Here is a 22799-nt window from a genome sequence, read left to right as displayed (position 1 = left end):
AAAGGATGTCATCTAAAATTAAAACCATTACCACACTAAGTGTGTTTAATACTATATTATTAACCATTTGCCGACCAGCTCATGCCGATATACGTCGGCAGAATGGCACGGCTGGACAAAACAACGTATGGGTACATTGTTCCCTTTAAGAGCCGCTGGAGGTGCGCGCGCCCGCAGCACGGCAGGGGACCGGATGCGCGTGAGGCTAGGGTTAGGCTTATCGCTCTCCATATTGCCCTGTATTTTTACCCGTGATCACTTTTTATCCTTGTATGCTGGTTTTTATAAATAAATTACCATTTTTTGACCTACACTATGTGGAAGCAATTTCTTTCTCCACATACCATCCGGATGAGAGTGGCTCTGGTGTGCAGTTGATCCTACCATCAAGATCCGGCTGCGATGCTCTTCTGATTGGAGGTCTGTTTGGAGGTTACCTACCGCTTCCCTGGATTCCTTCCGGAGGTCCTGGACCCTTTGGAGTTCCATACATCCACCGTTTGTGGCATTCTGCCCGTATGACTCTATGTCGCTGACATGTTGTTGATGATGTACCATCTTTGATGTTTTCCATACTGGACAGCGTTCAGCATTTTCCTCCTTTGATTTTCCATCATCTGGTGTTGGACGCTCAGGCTTATTCCTATGTCATTGTTTATGTTGGACAGCACCATATATATATTTTTTCACTTTATGATTCATTATCTTTTAGTGGTTTGAGGTTTTGGTTCGTTCCAACTTAATAATATTTTTTCATGGATTGGACTTCTTTACACTTTATTAATCACTTAATATATTTGATTATTCACAAGATTAATCACCCTTTTTTCATTACTTCACTTATATTACCATATTTGTGTTTACTGGTTAGTGCTACATTATTTACCACTTCGATCCTTTTATGTTTGTCACATTTTTTTATGTAGCTGCTTGTTTTAGGGTATTTGGGGTTAGCGCAGTAATACCCACATTTCCATAGTTTGTAGACGCTATAACTTTTGCGCAAACCAATCAATATACACTTTTTGAGATATTTTTTAACCAAAAATATGTAGAAGAATATTTATTGGCCTAAACTGATGAAGAAATTAGTTTTTTAAAAATGTTTTTGGGGATATTTATTATAGCAAAAAGTAAAAAAATATTGTTTTTTCTTCAAAATTGTCGCTTTTTTTTGTTTATAGTGCAAAAAATAAAAACCGCAGAGGTGATCAAATACCACCAAAAGAAAGCTCTATTTGTGGGTAAAAAGGACGCAAATTTTGTTTGGGTACAGCATTGTATGTCCGCGCAATTGTCAGTTAAAACGATGCAGTGCCAAATTGTAAAAAGTGCTCTGTTCAAGAAGGGGGTAAAATCTTCCGGGGCTGAGGTGGTTAAAAACTGGTATTTTTTCCCTTAGTATATTACCTATACCTATCTTAAAGGCTGTAAAAAATCTTAATGTTTCCTGTGTTTTACTTCTGGCTGGTAACTAATTAACTAAGACCAATAGAAACTAAAAAATGTGACTGCTGGCCTAGGATAAAGAAATGAAAAAGATATCAAACCTTTCAGAGTTTCACTCTCTCTGATCAGGAAAGCGCCAGCATTATTTCCGGGAGCCAACAGCTGCCTTTCTGCGTCCTTTCTTGTAATGTCTTTGAAAAACCATCTGAGAAATGAATGGTAAGATTTAGTACCCATGGTTTTAGCTCCCTTCTTAACTGATCACTTAAATACACATTGGAACTTACTCTTCTGTCTCTAGTGTATTAACTTTGGCTACATAGTTGCTTGGGATGAATCCTTCTTTCTTTGTGGCCAAGGATTTGGCTTTCCACCACTCTCCATGCCTGTAGGAAAGACTCAGATTAGTTAACTCAAAAAACTATCACATAGCAATTTGGCAATATATCCTATTTAAAAATGGTGTATACATATAGTTTTACATGATACATAGGCTGCTATAAATGAATACAGCATTATTAAATAAAAATAAAACATCCTACTGCCTGATCCTGTCCATCTACACTGTCTCTATGATTGACCAGTAAGAGGTGAGCACAAAAAATATAAAAAAAGTTGTAAAAAAAGTAAAGTGCAGCCCTAAATAGCCAAAGATAAGAAACATAAATCAAACACATAAAAGCAAAAAACTGACAAACTGAAAAATTGTGCAGTGTCCAATCAATGGAATCCAAATATGATAGTTCAAGCTATAATGCCAAGTAGATATAAATGCACATGAAGTACTTCTAAAAGGAGTAAAGTCCCATCCACATAAACCCATGTTAAAAAGTAGAAAGGGAGCACCACTTATGTGTGCCTTCACCATCCACTCAAAATACGCTTACCAGATTGGATTCACTTCCAAGTTATAAGAAGTTAAAATGCACCTGTATCACAAAGAGGTATGTAGCTCCACAGCAGCATGGAGTCTATGCGCTCCAATGCCACTCACTCCAAAGTCATGTTTATGGCTGGCCCAGGGTTGTGTTGGAGGGTGGATCCCCACATGCTGGTTATGTTGGAAGGTGGGTCTTATCAGAATCTGGAAGCTCCCTTTAACAAGGGGCCCCCCAGATCCCGACCACCCCTATGTGAATGTACCCCTACCCATTCACCAAAAAGGTTTCAAAAAGTAAAAAACACAAAAGACAGTTCTTGACAATTCCTTTATTAAAAAAAAAAAGTGTTCCGTGATGTCCATCCTTCCTCAATCACGATGCCCACGGACCCAAAAAATAACAGTGACAGCTGTTAAATAGGCAAGGGCGGGGCCACCCGGTGATGTAACCGAGTGACCCTGCCCCTTCTGATGTCATGTGCCATCAGACGGAGGTGGGGTCATCCAGTTATGTCAGTGGGTGGCCCTGCCCTCGCCTATATAACAGCTGTCAAAGCCAAGAACAGCAGTCGGCAGGACGGCTCCCATCGAGGTGGAGCTTTTCTTTTTTTTTTCCTATTTTTCGGGTCCATCAGGGCCGTGATTGAAGAAGGATGGACATCACAGGACACTTTTTTTTGGCGTGGAGTTTCCCTAAAATCCAAACTGGGGAACTCTTGATTTTTATCTATATTACCGGGAGCCTCAAAAAACATTACAGCCGCGAACAAGTTTAAATGAAATGTTTTCCTTTTAGAAATGTCATTTTGCTGCGGGACTGTAAAACACATCACACAGATGCGCTACTTTACAGGCAGACTAAGGGGACACCAGGCATAATATTTAAAGGAATATTTCATTTTTATTGTTTTATTGTTTCACTTTAAGCATTATTAAAATCACTGCTCCTGAAAAAAAACAGTAGTTTTTAAACCGTTTTTTGCATTGATACAAGTCCACCGGGGCAGGACCCAGGTCCTCAAACACTTTTTATGGCAAAAACTTGCATACAAGCCTTTAAAATGAGCACTTTTGATTTTTCATGTTCATGTCTCATAGACTTTAACGGTGATCGCATGTTCGCCCAAATTTTTGGCCTGTTTGCATGTTCTGGAGCGAACCAAACTGAGGGGGTTCAGCTCATCCCTACTGGTCAGCAGACTTTATTCTGTGATGCCCGTTCGGCCAGCTTCTGTCAGACCAGCTGCAGTACACACAGCCGAATGTCAAACGGTTTCTAATGAACCGGTCAATGGCACCAAAAATTTGGCCTGTGTGTATGAGGCTTAAGGGGTTGAAGTTGAAGAGGTGTTCAGCTCTGCTGGAATCACTTGACTCCCCACAGCAGCTGTTTCTCCTTTTCAAGTACAATGTGCTCCCGGCCCCTGGATGGGCAATACAAAGTGTCGATCAGGAGCCTGGAGACCAACACTCTTCTCATGGAAAAAGAAAGGAATCTGTAACAATTCACAGAAAGGGTGATCGTGGATAAAGGAGGGGAGAAGAAGTGTGGTAGAGATATATCATGCTGTATGAAGACATGCCGCGGGCAAAGAGGGAGGCTATAGACAGCTGCTGGGTGTATTCTACAATATAGTGCATCTTGAGTATTTTATAAAGATATGAGACATAAGTTCTGAGTTTCAATCTTGTGATTTTATTCTGACTTTTATTAATATAGCACTACACCACATGTAAAGTAGTTTTATTAAATGCCTATGATACTTTTATTATTAGAACATATCCTAGTTTTATACGTCAACAATGTCATGCACGTTAATCTAAAATGAAAGGAACACTCCAATAAAACTTGAATATGAAGCCTTGCAATGAAAACAAGTAAAATAGCCTGCCTATTCCAGGGTTTGGTTTTTCATCTAGGTACATCTCAATGCTAACTTCATAAATATAGTTAAAGCGGTTGTACACCCTGGGAAAAAAATAAATAAAAAAAAAACCTGTAAGACAAAGGCATAATGAGCTAGTATGCATCGCATACTAGCTCATTATGAAATACTTACCTTAGAACGAAGCCCTCCAGCAGCACCCACACACCACTGAAATGGCTGACATCGTCCCAGGTGTTTCTTCTGGGTTCCGGGAGCCGTCGTTTACAGCAGGCTCTGCAGGTAAAGCACGGTAAGCCGGACCTTCAGAGCCCATGCGCAGATGATGTCATCGGCTGCATGCATTCTGAATATCTCCTAAACTGTGCAAGTTTAGGAGATATTCACAGTACCTACAAGTAAGCCTTATAATAGGCTTACCTGTAGGTACAAGTAAAAAATAAGACTTTACTTCCTCTTTAATTCAAGGCTTACAGTACAATTTAACATTATCTAGATATAACACACCTTTATTATATATCTTCCCTGTGTTTTGTTTCCTCTTATGATTTAATAATTACCAGCATCTTCATTGGCTTCCACCCAGACCTGCTACAGTGTTTTTTTTTATGTTTGAATCACAACACAATCACAATGCAGTACAATGTGAATGATTCTCTGTTCTCCCTGCATCACTTTGGTGCAAGGGGTTAAATCACTAACCATCTTCTTAAATAGGTCAGGGACTTGTATAGCAAGATCTCATAACTTACCAAATGTATGACATTATGAGGGGTTTTCAACAGCAGGCAACTCCAATGTCTGGGACAATGAAACGGATCGCTGCTTCAGGTGAGTATGAAAATCCACCAGAAAGGAAGGGCTGGGTGTAGACCAAGTAGAAAAAATAGCTGCACACCACCATCCGTCCAACAGGTTTATTGAAAGACTGCCACCAGGACTATAACAACAGACCAAGGGGTGACGACATACATTATGCTTCTTCAAAGAAGCACAATGTATGTGTGAAACATTGTCACCCCTTGGTCAGTTGTTATAGTCCTGTTGGCAATCTTTCAATAAACCTGTTGGACTGATGTTGGTGTGCAGCTTTTTTTTCTACTTGGTCCAATGTCTGAGGACAGAGCCAAGAATTCTGAACTTCTCAAGAAAAGTCTACTGTTCCCAAATGTTATTAAAACAGTGAATGGGAGCTGTTCTACCAATGCCCACCCAAAAGGTAAACACCAGCTTTGGAAAACTTAATCATTTTAGAAAAGAAGTTTAGAAGCAGGAAAATTATAAATTTATCAAATAATGAACATCACTTACTCTTCAATTACTTTCAATTTTTCACCCTTCTTGAAGGTCAAGTCATCTTGGTGGATGCCTTGATATGGGTACAAAGCTACAACAATATTCCCAGTCTCCTCCGGTTCTACCACAACAATCCAAAAATAAGAAAATTATGTAACATTCAGAATCTGTAAATGTAGCAATGCATTTATTTTTCAGACTAAAGGTATACCTGCTTGTGGAAATCTTTGTCCAGGCAGAAGGGTTCCAGCGGTTGATGACTACAAGAACATTTTTTATGATTAATAGGATACAAAGCACAATAATGAACATTTTACACACAACAAAGTTAGTTGTTCATTTCTTCATCACCATGAGCGAAGACAGAAACAAGCAATTTACACCAAATAACACTGAATACTGATTTTGCAATTGAGTCTTAGGAATATGAATTTTTTAAAATTCTGCTGGTGGTCAAAATTCATACACATTATTTCATATTAGAAATACTTTTGAACAAATGTAAATCTTGACTGTCATACAGATGGAGAGTATTGACTGGAACAAAATACTCCAAACTATATCTGGTTAAACAGGAGCAATTAGTAGGCTTAGATTTAAGATGACACCCAGCCAAGCAACGAATAAATTCTTTCGGGGTGAAACGCATCCAGGTGATGTAGTCTAGGGTGGGGACTGGCTCAGAAGTTGGCTACTTTTGATTAAATCTAATGAGGTGTCTTTTATGGAGTGTTATTTAGTACTTTATTCTTGGCATATTGGCTGAGCAGGATGAGCTGTAGATGACCTGAGAAACAAGTTTGGGACTTGGAGAGGTGCAATTTCTTTGTCCCTGAATCCAGTCCATTAGGGCTGAGTGGAAAAGTCTGATCAAGGATAGGTTTCCCTGAATGATATTATCCCTTGAACATAGGGTAAGCCCGGAGATTTATGTGGCTATCAACAGGCCAAAATATATTTTAATAAAAACTTGAACTCAGACAAACCTATACACAGTCATTGATGCCTCTCCTTTGGAAGATACTAATAGCTTTCTTTTTGTGCAGTACTATTTATGAAGTACCTGAAAGAGGATGGACTGTAGTTTGGAGCTAAAGTTCAATTTTAAGCCACCTCCAGGACAGGGAATCCCCAACATAAATCATGGTAGTGGTGCTTCTGTATATATGACTTAATTTAATAACATATAGAATAATAGTGTGCGGTAAGCTTTTTAAAGCCACCATTGATCTTACCAAGCTAAATTATTAAAGGTTGTTTGGCTTTAATAGGTAATTAAGGTATAAGATGCACCTAAACAGGTCCTATATAACAGCCTTGCTCTTATTATTTGTGTCAGTTATTCTCATTTCACCTGTATGAACAAAACTATTTAGTTCACTATCTAAATTCTAAGATTTTAGTCCAGAAGTCCATTATCCACCTTAGAAAGTAGAAGAAAAAAAATATATACAGGGTTATTCAATACAACAGGCCAAATTGTAATCATAATGTGCAAAGTACAGCAAGCAATCAGAACTCAATTCAATTTTTAGCTATATGGCAAAATTTACATGCTTAGCTACTAGGGGTTACTGCAGTTTGCACAATACCATTTTCAAACGTAATAAGTCTACAAAAGGTGATTCACTGCCTAATGGAGGAATTTCTGTTGACTGCTTACATATCACTAGGACACAGCAGTGTAACCTATTGACCAGAGCCTCTGCAATGAATGAAGGCAGTTGTATCCCATTAAGATTTAAAGTGGTATTAAACCCAAAACCAAAATTGTAATATATTGCAGCTTACTAATCATTAGATATGGTGGCTGCCTTAGTTTTTATTGTTAGGATTTTTCCCTCTGTTTTTACCAGTTTATCTGGCAAATAATTCACCTCCTGTATTAGAGTGCCCCCAGTCTGGATGAAGGAGCACAGTGGGCACATTTGTACAGCACAATTGTCAGTCTGGGGGGAGGAGAGTGTTAGATGTACTAAAAGATTTCAATACACTAACAAATTGAAGCCAAACTCCAAGTAACACTTTATAAGCAATTACAGTTTTTTTCATTTTGGGATAAAGATTTTACATAAATAAGTAAAACTGATCATTGTAAACACCCCCTGCCAGTTTTGAATGTTTTGTCTCATCCCTGTAACTGGTGCTGCTTACTGGCTAGATCACCAGGTGAAAATAAAGGAAAGAAAGAAAAGAAAGCCTAAAAAATAAAAGTAATGCATCTAATAATTGGTATGATAAATGTTTGCTTTTGGGTTCATTACGGATTTAAGTCCGTACCAAGGGAGTCAGACTGTCCATCCACTCCTACACTCCGACACATTTTAGATGGCACCTTTTAAGTCTACTTAGCTTCACAATGTATAATAAAGCAGTTTTTTTTTATTAAATAAAAACATGTCACAAGCCTAGTCAGTTCAAACTAAAATTAAATATACAAAGGATTTCCTATGTGAAAAGTGCTTGCTAGACACGCAGTTATATAAATAGCTAAAGGATCTAATATTAGGAAATGTGTTTTTTATTATAAATGTTTTAATCATTAATTTTTTTTAAACATATGCTCAGTCTACGTATAGGCCAGGTTATTTTACCAAAAGAAAGCAAAGGGAAATGATGGACATACACTAAGAAAATCAATTTTATTTAATTTAGTGGATCAATAAAAAATGGATTATTATTTGTCACTGCATTTTGCCTTCTGCTCTTAGGCTGAATTGCATTCATTTCAAAAATACATAATATTGCAATACAGTAATTATGAAATAACTGTCATGATGGCATGCATGCAAATACAAATGGAAATAATAACATGCATTGGGGTTACTGGGATTGATCAAATTAAAGATGTGATTTTGGAGAAATAAATTACTGATAGTATTATTGCCTAAGTGAGCCATGACATGATCAAGTAATAATTTCACTCTCTTTTCTAACAATAGATGTCCATTTATGACATGGATATCTGAACTTCATGATAAAAAAAATATTTTTATTGAAATTTATTCTAGATAACCACATCAATTGTTGCATATAATTATAAAACTTATTTTCTAGCATCATCTCATTGCTTCATCACTCACTTTTGACAATTTGACACATTTTTTTTTTGCCTTGGTCACCAGTGCAGAAATATCTCAGATAATTTAGTTACTGGTAGATCCTTATGCTGCTTCTCACACAACCATATGATATTTCAGTTTTTCATTTTTAATAAATCTGCAAAAATGTTAGCAATTCTGTGTTTTTCTGTCAATATGGGGTGCTGTGTGTACATCAATGAGGAAAAAAAATGAACTTAAATGATTTTAGCAAATGGCTGCAATATAACAAAGAGTGAAAAGTTTAAGGGGGGCTGAATACTTTCCATCCAGGGGCGGACTGACCATTGGGCCACTCGGGCACTGCCCGAGGGCCCCAGGCCACTAGGGGGCCCCATCAGGGTTGCCAGCCTCAGTAAAACCAGGGACAGTATGTAAAAATCTGTGTTTTTTTTTACAACTGTCTCTGAAATGTCCCTTACCGACATCTTTTTTGTCTAAAAATCCCAAGATTATAGCTGCCCCACCTCTCCAGTACCTTCTCAGCCAATAGAAGCATGTCTGTGTATACTGTGTGTACATGTATGTGTATACTTTGTGATTGTATGCTGTGTGTGTGTGTGTATACTGTGTGGCCCCATAATCTCTGATTGCCTGGGGGGCCCCATAATCTCCTATTGACCGGGGGCCCCATGAGTTGTCAGTCCGCCCCTGTTTCCGTCCCCACTGTGTATATATATATATATATATATATACATATATATATATATATATCAGTGTAAATTTGCTGTCCCCTCAAAATAACTCACACAGCCATTAATGTCTAAACCACTGGCAACAAAAGTGAGTACACCCCTAAGTGAAAATGTCCAAATTGGGCTCAAAGTATCAATATTTTGTGTGGCCACCAATATTTTCCAGCACTGCCTTAACCCCCTTGGGCATGGAGTTCACCAGAGCTTCACAGGTTGCCACTGGAGTCCTTTTCCACTTCTCCATGACGACATCACGGATCTGGTGGATGTTAGAGACCTTGCACTCCTCCACCTTCCATTTGAGGATGCCCCACAGATGCTTATCAGGGTTTAAGTCTGGAGACATGCCTGGCCAGTCCATCACCTTTACCCTTCAGCAAGGCAGTGATCGTCTTGGAGGTGTGTTTGAGGTTGTTATTATGTTGGAATACTGCCCTGCAGCCCAGTCTCTGAAGGGAGGGGATCATGCTCTGCTTCAATATGTCACGGTACATGTTTGCATTCATGGTTCCCTCACTGAATTGTAGCTCCCAGTGCCGGCAACACTCATGCAGCCCCAGACCATGACACTCCCACCGCCATGCTTGACTGTAGGCAAGAAGGCAAGAAGGCAAGACACACTTGTCTTTGTACTCCTCACCTAGTTGCCGCCACACACGCTTGACACCATCTGAACCAAATAAGTTTATCTTAGTCTCATCAGACTGCAGGACATGGTTCCAGTAATCCATGTCCTTAGTCTGCTTGTCTTCAGCAAACTGTCTGTGGGCTTTCTTGTGCATCATCTTTAAAAGAGGTTTCCTTCTGGGACGACAGCCATGCAGACCAATTTGATGCAGTGTGCGGCGTATGGTTTGATCACTGACAGGCTGACCCCCCACCCCTTCAACCTCTGCAGCAATGCTGGCAGCACTTATACGTCTATTTCCCATAGACAACCTCAGGATATGACGCTGAGCATGTGCACTCAACTTCTTTGGTCGACTATGGCGAGGCCTGTTCTGAGTGAAACATGTCCTGTTAAACCGCTGTATGGTCTTGGCCACCGGTCTGCAGCTCAGTTTCAGGGTCTTGGCAGTCTTATTATAGCCTAGGCCATCTTTATGTAGAGCAACAATTCTTTTTTTCAGATCCTCAGAGAGTTCATTGCCATGAGGTGCCATGTTGAACTTCCATATGAGAGAGTGAGAGCATTAACACCAAATTTAATGCACCTGCTCCCTATTCTAGGGAAAATTGCTAATTGGGCCCAATTGGACATTTTCACTTAGGAGTGTACTCACTTTTGTTGCCAGTGGTTTAGACATTAATGGCTGTGTGTTGAGTTATTTTGAGGGGACAGCAAATTTACACTGTTATACAAGCTGTACACTCACTACTACATTGTAGCAAACTATAATTTCTTCAGTGTTGTCACATGAAAAACATAATAAGATATTTACAAAAATGTGAGGGGTGTGCTCACTTTTGTCAGATTCTGTGTGTATATGTATATATATATATATATATATATATATATATATATATATATACAGTATAACACAATTTTTTTACAGAAAGTACACGTAATGAATAATAATAATAATAATAAATTTTATTTATAATGCCCTCATCAAAAGATCTCAAAGGGCTACAGGTTAAAACAAAAATGAGCAATTGAGCAATTTATGTAATGAAACACAAAAAAACTAAAAAGGGCCAAAGGCTTTGCTAAAAAGAAATGTCTTAAGACTTTTTTTTAAAACAATCAATAGATTGAGGAGCCCTTAAGGTGTCAGGTAGGGCATTCCACAGGCGCGGGGCAGCTGCACAAAAGGCCCTGTCTCCCATTGTCTTAAGGCTAGTTCTCGGTATATGAAGAAGGTTTGAATGATTGGAGTGGAGGGGACGTGTTATGTTTAGTGGTTTGAGAAGTTCTTTAAGATAGAGGGGGGCATGTCCATGGATACATAGATATGTGAGGAGAGAAACCTTATACTCAATCCTGGTGGAAACAGGAAGCCAGTGGAGAGACTGAAGAATAGGGGTAATGTGCTCATGATTCTGCACTCTCATCAGGATCCTTGCTGCAGAGTTTTGGATGTATTGAAGCCTCTGCAGACTCTTTCTAGGAATCCCAATGAGAAGTGCGTTGTAGTAGTCCAATCTGGAGGAGACAAAAGCATGAACCAGTTTTTCGGCATCTGAGAGGGAGAGAATGGGACGAAGTTTAGAGATGTTACGGAGATGATAAAAAGAGGTCTTACATAGATGATTTATATGGGCCTCAAAACTGAGTTCGGAGTCCATTTTTACACCAAGATTTGTGACTATAGATGAAAAGGGGATGTTAGAAAATGGAAAAAGTAATGCTGGTTATGGAACTTAGAACAGTAATATGAGTTTTTACCAGGGAGGTTGGAAGAGGGTCCTGGGAACAAGTGGAAGGTTTCATCCTGCTGACGATATTCTGCACCTCTTCTAATGACACCTCAGGAAAGCAGTTAAGGGGTTGGGAAACAATACATGTTGGGGAAACAATTTGGGTGGGAGGACCAGAAAGGGCAGAACGAATGGGAGAGATTTACTAAAACTTGAGCACTCAGAATCTGGTGCAGCTGTGCATGGTAGCTAATTAAAGTGTAAGTTCATCTTTATAGAAAATCTGTAAGGTGAACTTACACTGGACCCCCTCCTCATCCCCCCCTGGTCCCACAATCCCCCATTGTGAGACACCAGGTCGTGGCTTCAGCATGTACGGATAGGAGGCATTCTAATTGTTCGGCACCATCACATGGACGGCAATGACCAATCAGAACCTGCCAAGCTCATCCTGTTCTCACTAGAGGAGAGGAGAGAAAGCCAGGAGGATTTGTAATTCCCGGACCAGTAAAGTGACGTCTTGTCTCTCACAGCGGGGGATGGCAGGATTCTGGTATAGCCAGACCGGGGGGGGGGGTGAGGAGGGGGTCCAGTTGAAGTTCACCTTACAGATTGTCTGTAAAGGTGAGCTTACACTTTAAGCTTTGACAATAAAACCTGGAAACTGATTGGTTTCTATGCAGAGTTGCACCAGATTTTGCACTCTCCAGTTTTAATAAATCCCCTACAATGTCTTCCTGAGATCAATAGAGATAGTTGCATTGCAAAGAAGCCGCTATCTCCCTGCAAACAAAATATAAATGTCGGTAATGCAAACTATGTGTAAAGTTAAATATTTTGGGGACTGGACTTACAATATCACATTTGCCAAAAAGTTAGAATTGGTTTTAGGGATCAACTGTATCTTTGGTCCCACCCTGCTGACTGCAGCCCACTCAGTCCAATACCTTTGTCCCTGTTCAAGTAAATGTCACTGTATGGACCTGCTCTGAGCCATACAGGCTTTTGTTTAGTAAATGCTCTCTCTTGGTCCTCTTTATACAGTGCATGTGCACCTCAGCCCCCCTTCATTCCTCTGGGGATTAGTACCCAAGGTAGCCTGCAGTATTCCTGCAAAATGGGCTTTCTAAAGAAAGGTTGTAAGTCTCTGGGCAGAACCACAAACTGAAAACCTTTGGATCATAGTCAAAGGTAAGTATCGGACCAGGTGGACTGCACTCTGGGGGGTGAGGCCATATCTTAAAAAACAACTTGTACAAAGCTACAGTTGTTCTTTAAAAGAGAAGTATGGCCAAAAGTTTAAGTAAAGTCGCACAATTTCAAAGTTGGATTCTGTATGAACGGGGGCTTAGATAGAATTGGAGACAGGTTCACTTTATGTTTTCACCACCCATTCTAATTTATAGTAGGGTACTGCTGCACTTAATTAATTAAACTAAATACCATAACATTGTTCTGTAATGCTTATACATGTGATCGATACACAACAAAGTGTACAAAGTAATTCTTTTTTTATCCCTTTCATGACTAAGCCTATTTTTGAAATTTGGTGTTTACAAGTTAAAATCTGTATTTTTTGCTAGAAAATTACTTAGAGCCCCCAAACATTATATATATATTTTTTTTTAGCAGAGAATCTAGAGAATAAAATGGCGATTGTTGCAATATTTAATCTCACACAGTATTTGTGCAGCGGTGTTTTAAACGCAACTTTTTGGAAAAAGGGACACTTTCATGAATTTTTAAAAAACCAAACAGTAAAGTTACCGCAATTTTTTTGTATAATGTGAAAGATGATGTTACGTCGAGTAAATAGATACCAAACATGTCGCACTTTATAATTGCACGCACTCGTGGAATGGCGACAAACTACGGTACCTAAAAATCTCCATAGGCGACGCTTTGAATTTTTTTTACAGTTACCAGGTTAGAGGAGGTCTAGTGCTAAAATTATTTCTCTCGTTCTGACGATCGCGGCGATACCTCACATGTGTGATTTGAACACCGTTTACATATGCGGGCGCGACTTCCGTATGCGTTTTCTTTGCTGCGCAAGCTCGCGGGGACGGGGGCGCTTTAAAAAAAAAAAAAAATGTTTCTTATTTATTTTATTTAATTTTATATTTATTAATTGTGTTTAAAAAAAAAAATTGATCACTTTTATTGCTGTCACAAGGAATGTAAACATCCCTTGTGACAGTAATAGGTGGTGACAGGTACTCTTTATGGAGGGATTGGGGGTCTAAAAGACCTCCAATCCCTCCTTTGCACTTCAACGTATTCACATCACCAAAAACGGCAATTATGAAAACTGTGTATTTTTTTCAAACCGGCGCCATTGGCAGCCGAGTAAACGGGAACTGATGTCATGATGTTGCTTCCATGTTTACTATTAGGAGGCTGGAACAAAGCCATTCATGGCTTCGTTCCAGTCCGTCCCCAGCCGCCGGAGGCGGCTGATTGGTCATCGGGACTCCCGATGTCCCCTCCCACTCCTCCGGTATAACAGCCGAGCGGCTTTTAGCCGCATCGGTTGTTATAACTGGATAGCCAATTGCCGGCTCTAAAAGACAGTACCGGGATGATGCCTGCAGCTGCGGGCATTATCCCAGTATAACCCCGGAAAGCCGAGTACGCACATCTGCGTACGCTCGGCGGGAAGGGGTTAAAGAACAGATTATGGTTTTAGCAACTAAAGAGTGTCACGTTTTTTGGGCAAAAATCTTTTTTTTTTGTAAAGAAATAGACATGGATCCAGCTGTAAGTAAAGCTGGCATGTCAACAGATAGTGCCTTTTATTGTCTATCATATTATTTAAAAATGTGCTAGGGAAATGATCAGGTGATGAACAACACATCCCTGAAAACAGAAGTCCACTTAGTCAGTGCCTTGTACAGATCTTCGATCCAAGCCTTTCTAACCAAAGCTGTGCAGCCAAGGCCACAGGAAATGCAGACTAGGGCCGGCCATACAAGGGTCGAATTCTGAAATAATTTTCTTTCGAAAATCTTATCTAAGAATTTTCGTTCAAATTTTGCACCATTAAAACAGGCGATTTTTGTGCAGCCATCAAATTTGAGTAATCGGGCATGTTGGAAATTTTTTGAAAAACGAATGATTTCTAGTCAATGATGGGAGAATCGTGTGAGAAATATAATCAGAAAAGCACAAGAAAAGAAAATGCCCAGAAAGAAAAGAATTATTTTCTGTAGCAACATGAGGTAAGATTGAAGGCTTGGTTGGTCGAATTTGGAAATCATTGGTGGCACCATCGGATCACAAAACGCACAAAATGTCTGATTTTTGAAAGAAAATTCCATCGGAATTTGACCATGTATGGCCTGCATATGACAAATATCCACTGATGATATTATCACTCTACTCTCTTTATTATACAGTAACAAATATTATGTAAGAAAGAGAAATATCCATAAGAATGATTTAAAAGCCATATTTTGTTCTGAAAAAAGGCATTATTGAATCTCGAGGACAGACAGCTAGCATTTTAAGAAGGCATCCTCTGTATTCTGTCTCTGATTTGCACTATGCTACAATGAACATGGACTGCAGTATCGAACCTCTTAAATGTGCTGGTCCTTGCACAAATTTGAGATATACAGTTGTGCTCATAAATTTACATAACCTGGCAGAATTTATGATTTCTTGGCCATTTTTCAGAGCATATGAATGATAACACAAAAACTTTTCTTTCACTCGTGGAAATTTGCTCAAAATTGTTGGCAAGATGAATGCAGTATGTTAGCAAAAAACACTGGAAGCACATTTGCATTCATCAGCCAGGAAGCTGTGCATGGGACGTACTTGGACATTCCAACATAACAATGATCCAAAACACAAGGCCAAGTCGACCTGTCATTGGTTACAGCAGAATAAAGCGAAGGTTCTGGAGTGGACATCTCAGTCTCCTGACCTCAATGTCATTGAGCCAATATGGGGAGATCTCAAACGTGCAGTTCATGCAAGACAGCCCAAGAATTTACAGGAAATGGAGGCTTTTTGCCAAGAGGAATTGGCAGCTTTACTATCGGAGAAAATAAAGAGCCTCATCCACAAATACCACAAAAGACTTCAAGCTGTCATTGATGTTAAAGGGGGCAATACATGATATTAGGAACAGGGGTATGTAAACTTTTGATCAGGGTCATTTGGGTAGTTTCTGTTGCCATTTTGATTTAAAAAGAATAAACACAGTTGATTGATAATAAATGGCTTCAGCCAAACACTAGCCATGAGTAAAAGAAATGTTATTGTGTTATCATTCATATTCTCTGAAAAATGGCCAAGAAATCATAAATTCTGCAAGAGTATGTAAACGTATGAGCTCAACTGTATATTGACAGCTAATGTTGCCAACTTTACATGTTCGCTGGTTAGAAGGATGTTACATAGTTACATAGTACGTGAGGTTGAAAAAAGACACAAGCTCATCAAGTCCAACCCATGTGTGTGATTATATGTCAGTATTACATTGTATATCCCTGTATGTTGCGGTCGTTCAGGTGCTTATCTAATAGTTTTTTTTTAAACTATCGATGCTTCCCGCTGAGACCACTGCCTGTGGAAGGGAATTCCACATCCTTGCCGCTCTTACAGTAAAGAACCCTCTACGTAGTTTAAGGTTAAACCTCTTTTCTTCTAATTTTAATGAGTGGTCACGTGTCTTGTTAAACTCCCTTCCGAGAAAAAAAGTTTTATCCCTATTGTGGGATTGTGTCAACAGTATGGTATTTATAAATTGAAATCATATCCCCTCTGAAGCGTCTCTTCTCCATAGAGAATAAGTTCAGTGCTCGCAACCTTTCCTCATAACTAAGATCCTCCAGACCCTTTATGAGCTTAGTTGCCCTTCTTTGTACTCGCTCCATTTCCAGTACATCCTTCTTGAGGACTTGTGCCCAGAACTGGACAGCATACTCTAGATGTGGCTGGACCAGAGTCTTGTAGAGCGGGAGAATTATCATTTTATCTCTGGAGTTGATCCCCCTTTTTAATGCATGCCAATATTCTGTTTGCTTTGTTAGCAGCAGCTTGGCATTGCATGCCATTGCTGAGCCTATCATCTACTTGGACCCCCAGGTAATTTTCCATCCTAGATTCCCCCAGAGGTTCAAATCTTTTTGCAAGGTTTCCACATCCTGCAATGAAGTTATTGCCCTGCTTAGCTTAGTATTTTCAGCAAATACAGAGATTGAGCTGTTTACCCCATCCTCCAGGTCGTTTATGAACATATAAATAGGATTGGTCCCAGCACAGAACCCTGGGGGACCCCACTACCCACCCCTGACCATCCCTACTACTCCCCATTTATCACCACCCTCTGAACTCGCCCTGAAACCATTTCACACAAAATCCTTCCTTTCCAATAAAATATCTAAGTTTGTGTACTTTAACCTTAGGTGAAAATGTTTAAAGGGTATTTTGCCTCTGGTAAGAAGCATTAGGTTTCTGGAAGAAGACATCATGCTTTCGTAATAAATTATTGCAAAGCAAATGGAAAATATACTGTACATACTTCCTCCGTGAGACAAAAAAAGTTCCTCTTTTGTGCTGGGAAATGCCTAAGATATGCTAAAAATATTTTTTGCAAAGGCAGTGTTTTTTTTTAAATTGAAAATACAGATTTTAAGGATTTAACTGATGGCAATGGCTATACATGTCCATATTTTCTCAAGGAGAACACATATATTAAAAGTGCATGTCTGCAAAAAACAAACACGTGCAGTACTTTTCTTTTTTGCATCTGACAACTCTGTCCCTGCTGCACTGAATTTAGAGTAAAGCCTTGCCCAGTTCTCTCCTGCTGGGCTCCAGATAATTGCCCCCTTATGTTAGGGAGAGGTGTTCTACAGTTCGGCAGGGCTGATGATATTGGTGTGGGATTTCAGTGCAGCATAGAAAGAGATAAAACATGGAAAAATGTGCATGTGTTGGAAAAAATTGATTGAATGTTGTAAGGGGAACTCAGGTTCATCTTCAACAACCTATCTCCCATGCTTAAATTCCATTGCCCATTTATTATTTACTAAAGTAATTTCAATTATTTTCTTTGTCTTTTATTTAGACATGTTTATTCGATCTTTGAGCTCCTCATTTTTTTCTGTCTTGGCATACCCTATATCCTTCTAAGAAAACATTCTGGCAACTGATCCTCAAGCATATAAAAATATACACAAATGTACCCCATACTCATTTACATAAGGGGGGGTTGGGATTCCAATAAGCCCCCCACCAGCAGACAGCCACAACCACTGGCCGGGGCTGTGGGAAAGAGGCCCTTGTCCCCATCAACATGTCCTCAACATCCCCCATGGCATGTAGCCTGGTATGGTTCAAGGGGGGGGGGGTGCTCGCTTATCCCCTTCCCTTTCCTGACCTGCCAGGTTGCATGTATGGATAAGGGTCTGGTATGGATTTTGGGAGGGAATCCACACGTTTTTTCTTTCTTAATTTTGACAGGGGGTTCCCCTTAAAGCAGAACTACACTGCATCTGGGAACCAAAATCCAAAACACATTTAATACATTTTTAAAGTGAATGTAAACCCCATTCATGAAATCTGACCTGGGAACATACTGTATATCTGTAGTGTTTACTTATCTCTCTCCAAAGTCCCATGTCTGCTGCTCTGTTCCTCTGTTGTCAGCATGATAACTTCTGACAAGCTTTCCGACACTTTGTGTCAAAGAGTTAACTTACAGATAGATAAGCAGAGAGCTTGTCTATTCACAGCACAGCTCTGTAAGTTTCTTCGTTCGTCTGCCTAAGTGGGGGGGGGTCCCTTTCCTCCAATCAGCTCTTATACAGTGTATGCCCAGACTCCCCTCCCATTGCTGAATCAGGAGGAAAAATTTCTAACACGATGTGCACTTTCTAAAGAGTCCAGAAAGCTGAAGACAATAGATATACTGTAAAACTTATGTAGGGGGATTTGTTTCATCCCTGTGTATCATCTGAGGCTGTTCACTTCACTGGGTATATGTGAGGATTTACATCCACTTTAATATTCAAAGCAAACTCCTCCATCCTTCCATGTCTCCATGCTTTATTTTGCTGAGAAATCACCCTAAAAAACACCCCCTTAGCATTTTTGGCCACGGCTGTCTTGAGTAAGGGCAGATGATTCATGTAGCATTGACTTCCTGGAATCCATCTGCCCCTAGCTCAGGCATGCAGGCCAGGAGGGCATGCTTAGATGAGAAAACCCCTCCTCCCATCCTGAAGACTCCTGGAATGTATGACAGCATTTGCCTATGCAAGAAACCAGGAAGTAACTGAAAAAATGTAACAAAAATAAAAAGTTCAGAACAAGTAATCTATTTACTAATGTTAGCAGCAGAAGGATTAAAAATAGTCAATGTTGCAATAAATTTTCTAGCAAGATAAAATTATCTAATCAAAGTGACATAAGTAGAAGGAGTATATGACTCCTCCACAAGACCACCTAATAGACAAGTGATCGGATCCATTGGCAGCTGTAGGTGATAATCGTTATTAATGATCTCAATACCCTCATTCCAGTAACGTACTAATTTAGGGCATTTGCAGAGTAGATTAATCAAATTCCCTTTTTATTTACAGTAGTAAAGATAGAGGGGAAGAAATCTGAATCGTCAAGGTATATAACAGAGCATCTACTCTGAATTCTCATGGCATTCCGCAATTGCAGATACATAAAATAGCGATTGGATAATAAGGGGAATTCTGACTTATTCAAAATTTCTCTAATTCAGGAAAGGATCTATTGCACCAAATGGGTATACAGTCTAGGGAGTCCTCAATGCCCAGATGCTTCTTCAGCTCTTTCCAGATTCTCCAAAGCAAGTGGCCAGTTGGGCCTCTGGAAGTCCCATTTCCAGCTGGGACATCGCAGAATACTCCACCAGAGAGTGAATCAACAGGGTCCTGGAAGGGTCTGCTACCAAGGATAGATCCCATCCTGCAAGATGCTGCAACTGTGAAGCCAAGAAGTAAGTAAAAGACTGCGGAACAGCCATTCCCTCCTGGTCTTTGGGGTACTGCAATGTAGCTAATTTAATTTGGGCCACTCCATTCTTCCAGATTATTGCTCTATACTGAGACTCTATATGGGCAAACCAATAGCCCGGTATCCAAATGGCTGCGTTGTGAAGAACATACAGCAGTTTGCGGTGCCCACACCATTTTAATGAGATTGGCTCTGCCTGTAACAGATAAGGGAAGTTTGCACCAGCTGGCAAATTTAAACTTAAATTTCTGTAAAATAGATTTCAAATTTAGAGGAATATAGTCTCTAGGGTCTCCAGTAACCTCAATTCACAGGTATCTAAATGATCGAACCACTTCCACCTGAGCCGCCAAACCTGGTAATTCAGCTTCAAGGTGGTCCAGTAGTAAAAGGGAGGATTTATGCCAGTTGGTGGTAAATCCAGAGTACCACCCAAACCTTTCAATGAGACTCATAACAGCCTCCAAGGAACCTACCGTATCCCCCGGGTATATCAGTGTGTCATCAGTGTAGAGGGAGATTTTGTCCTCCCTCTCACCCTGACGAAACCCCACAATGTCCGGGGAAGTCCTGACCATAGCTGCCAGTGGTTCCAATGCCAGGGCAAAAAGCAAGAGGGAAAGTGGACACCCCTGTCTGGTACACCTGTGCAAAGGAAACATCTCCTATAAGATCCCATTAATCCATATTCTGGTGCAAGGAGCCACATACAGTAGCTGCACCCAGGCAAGAAAGGACTCTCCAACCCCGAACCTCCTCAAAACTGCCCAGAGGTATTTCCACTTGATGCTGTCAAAGGCTTTGGCAGGGTCAAGGGAGAACACTGCCCTATTTCCAGGATTATCCACTGGCAGCTGGATATTCAGAAATAAACGTTGTATGTTAAACACAGTCGACCTAGCCAGTATGAAACAAGATTAATCCAAGTGCACCAAACCTGATACAACTCCTGTCAATCTCGTGGCTATAACCCTAGCAAGTATTTTAATATCTGTGCTAAAAAGCAAAATGGGCCTATACGAGTCGGGTAAAAGCGGATTCTTGCCAGGCTTGGGTATGACCACTATGACCGCCTCATTCATGGATTGAGGGAGACCTCCAGAATTCACTGCGGCATTCAGGTTATCCATTAGGAAAGGAAGGAGTGGTTCACTATACCTTTTATAAATCTCAGCCGGGAGACTATCTGTACCCGGGGATTTACTGTTAGCCATAGAGGCTTCTACAAGTGTAATGGGAGCGTTTAATAACTTACGGCCACCCATAGACAGGGCTGGAAGAGGGCACTGATCTAGAAAGTTCTCCAATTCCATCTCTGTAGGATCAACATTGGATGTATATACATCCTCACAATTTTCCCCAAACACTGATGCCACCCGATCCGAGCCATGAACAGTTGCTTCGGCAGGGGTCTGGATGGCATCAATCTGCGACTTAGCCCGTTGTGCCCGAGATATCACTGCCAGAAAGTGCCCAGTATTTTCCCCCTCCTTAAAATAGCGCTGTTGCAAAGAAAAAAAGTTTATTTTCTTTAGCCGTGGAAACAACCTGTTGATACATGGTCATGGCCAACCAACTTTGTTTGTTCTCTGAGGAAGGCCGAGCAATGTAGTGTTCCTCGGCCTTCCTAGCCTCAGTAAACACCAGGGTTTCCCACATTCCCTAGTATTAGATTTGATAACAGAGATTTGTTTTATGATAAGACCCCTGAGGTGTGCTTTGAGGGCATCCCAGACAATGCCCAGAGCCGCCGTACCCCTATTGCATGTGATAAAAATATTAATTGCCCTAGGCAGGGGATCATCAGCAGGGAACAATTGGAGCCAGAAGGGATTTCATTTCCAGAGTCTCTCTCCAGGGACACCCGGAACAGAGACTAGAGTCCATAGGAGAGAGTGGTCAGAAATACTTTGAGCAACATATTCAATTAGGATAACTTTGGGCATGGCTAAAGGGTTGCAGAAACAAAAGTCAATGCGAGAATGCTCTATGTGTGGCAGAGTAACACGAATAACATTTTCTGTCTGGATATCTGTCCCTCCACGCATCTCCCAGGCCAAGTTCACCTATCAATCTTGCAAATGAGGTAGCACCGCCAGGGCCTCCAGGGCACCCACCAGAAGGTGAGAACCTGTCTAATTTTTTATCTAAAAGATTATTAAAATCTCCCAAAACCCATATGGGTAGATCAGGATATGGAGCCATACATTGAGCTAGGCGGTTTAAGCTGTCAACAGAGAAGGGTGGAGGGACATAAATATTGGCTATAATACATAGCATACCGGTCAGTTTGCATACCAGGAAAATATATCTGCCTTGATCATCCACCCGAGAATGGATTAATTCAAAATGTTACTTCGTTAGCAATTAAGATACTAACCCCTATGGAATATGCGGTGTATGTGGAGTGAAACTGCACCTGATAACCAGAACTGAGTTCTTCAGTGTAGATAGAGTATCAGGTTATAAGTGTGTTTCCTGCAGGCACACCACTGCAGATCGATATAGTTTAAGTGTAGAAAAAAGTGCCTGACGTTTCACCACATCACCGAGACTCCGCACATTCCACGAGAGAAGATTACATTCGACCACCATAGTAGCAGCTTAACAATAGCAATGGACATAATAACCTTATATTGGGTAGGAAAAACCAACAGTCTGCACTAAGCCATTTATGGACATAGTTATGACATAGGAAGAGAAGCCAGGCAATTGGTAAATATTCCAAGAAAGGGGGGAGGAAGAGTTGATCTCTGTAGTTCGTAGAGATAGGGGAGCACATGGTCAAGATAGCAAAGTGGGAGGCAGTCACTTTGATAATACAGCATGTACACACTTCAAAAAGCCTTGCAAGGGCCCCTTTTAAGGCCAGCACAACTCCCGGCAGGGAATAGGGAGCCAAGGAACATAATAAAGAAAAAAAACACATAATCCCCAAAAACAAATGACGTCAAACATAAGTGGTGTGTCAACATGGGACAGTCAGTTGGGGGGGGCCCTACGTCACTTTACTCCGCAGATCCCACGGGACTTGCCAGTTCAATGTGAGGAAAAATAATAGCAGATACAGCAACTGTATGTAAGTTTACCACCTTAAAGGGGTATATGTAGTAGCACAAATATGCTT

The 22799-nt window shown here is 40.4% G+C and overlaps 1 protein-coding gene across 4 annotated transcripts in view; it reads right to left on the bottom strand.

Annotated features, from left to right (window-relative positions):
* Positions 1 to 22799, bottom strand: part of LYN (LYN proto-oncogene, Src family tyrosine kinase) — a 123173-nt gene that overhangs the window by 38464 nt on the left and 61910 nt on the right. For all 4 annotated transcript variants that reach the window (XM_073631642.1, XM_073631640.1, XM_073631643.1 and 1 more), the window contains exons 3-6: positions 5723 to 5771; positions 5527 to 5632; positions 1737 to 1835; positions 1551 to 1654 (exon numbers count right to left, since the gene is read on the bottom strand). In XM_073631642.1, coding sequence (XP_073487743.1) covers positions 1551 to 1654; positions 1737 to 1835; positions 5527 to 5632; positions 5723 to 5771 — 358 coding nt within the window. The remainder of the gene's footprint in view (positions 1 to 1550; positions 1655 to 1736; positions 1836 to 5526; positions 5633 to 5722; positions 5772 to 22799) is intronic.

Source organism: Aquarana catesbeiana, linkage group LG05, assembly GCF_042186555.1.
Source record: "Aquarana catesbeiana isolate 2022-GZ linkage group LG05, ASM4218655v1, whole genome shotgun sequence".
Classification (NCBI taxonomy): Eukaryota; Metazoa; Chordata; class Amphibia; order Anura; family Ranidae; genus Aquarana; species Aquarana catesbeiana.
This window is presented reverse-complemented; position numbering and strand designations above follow the sequence as displayed.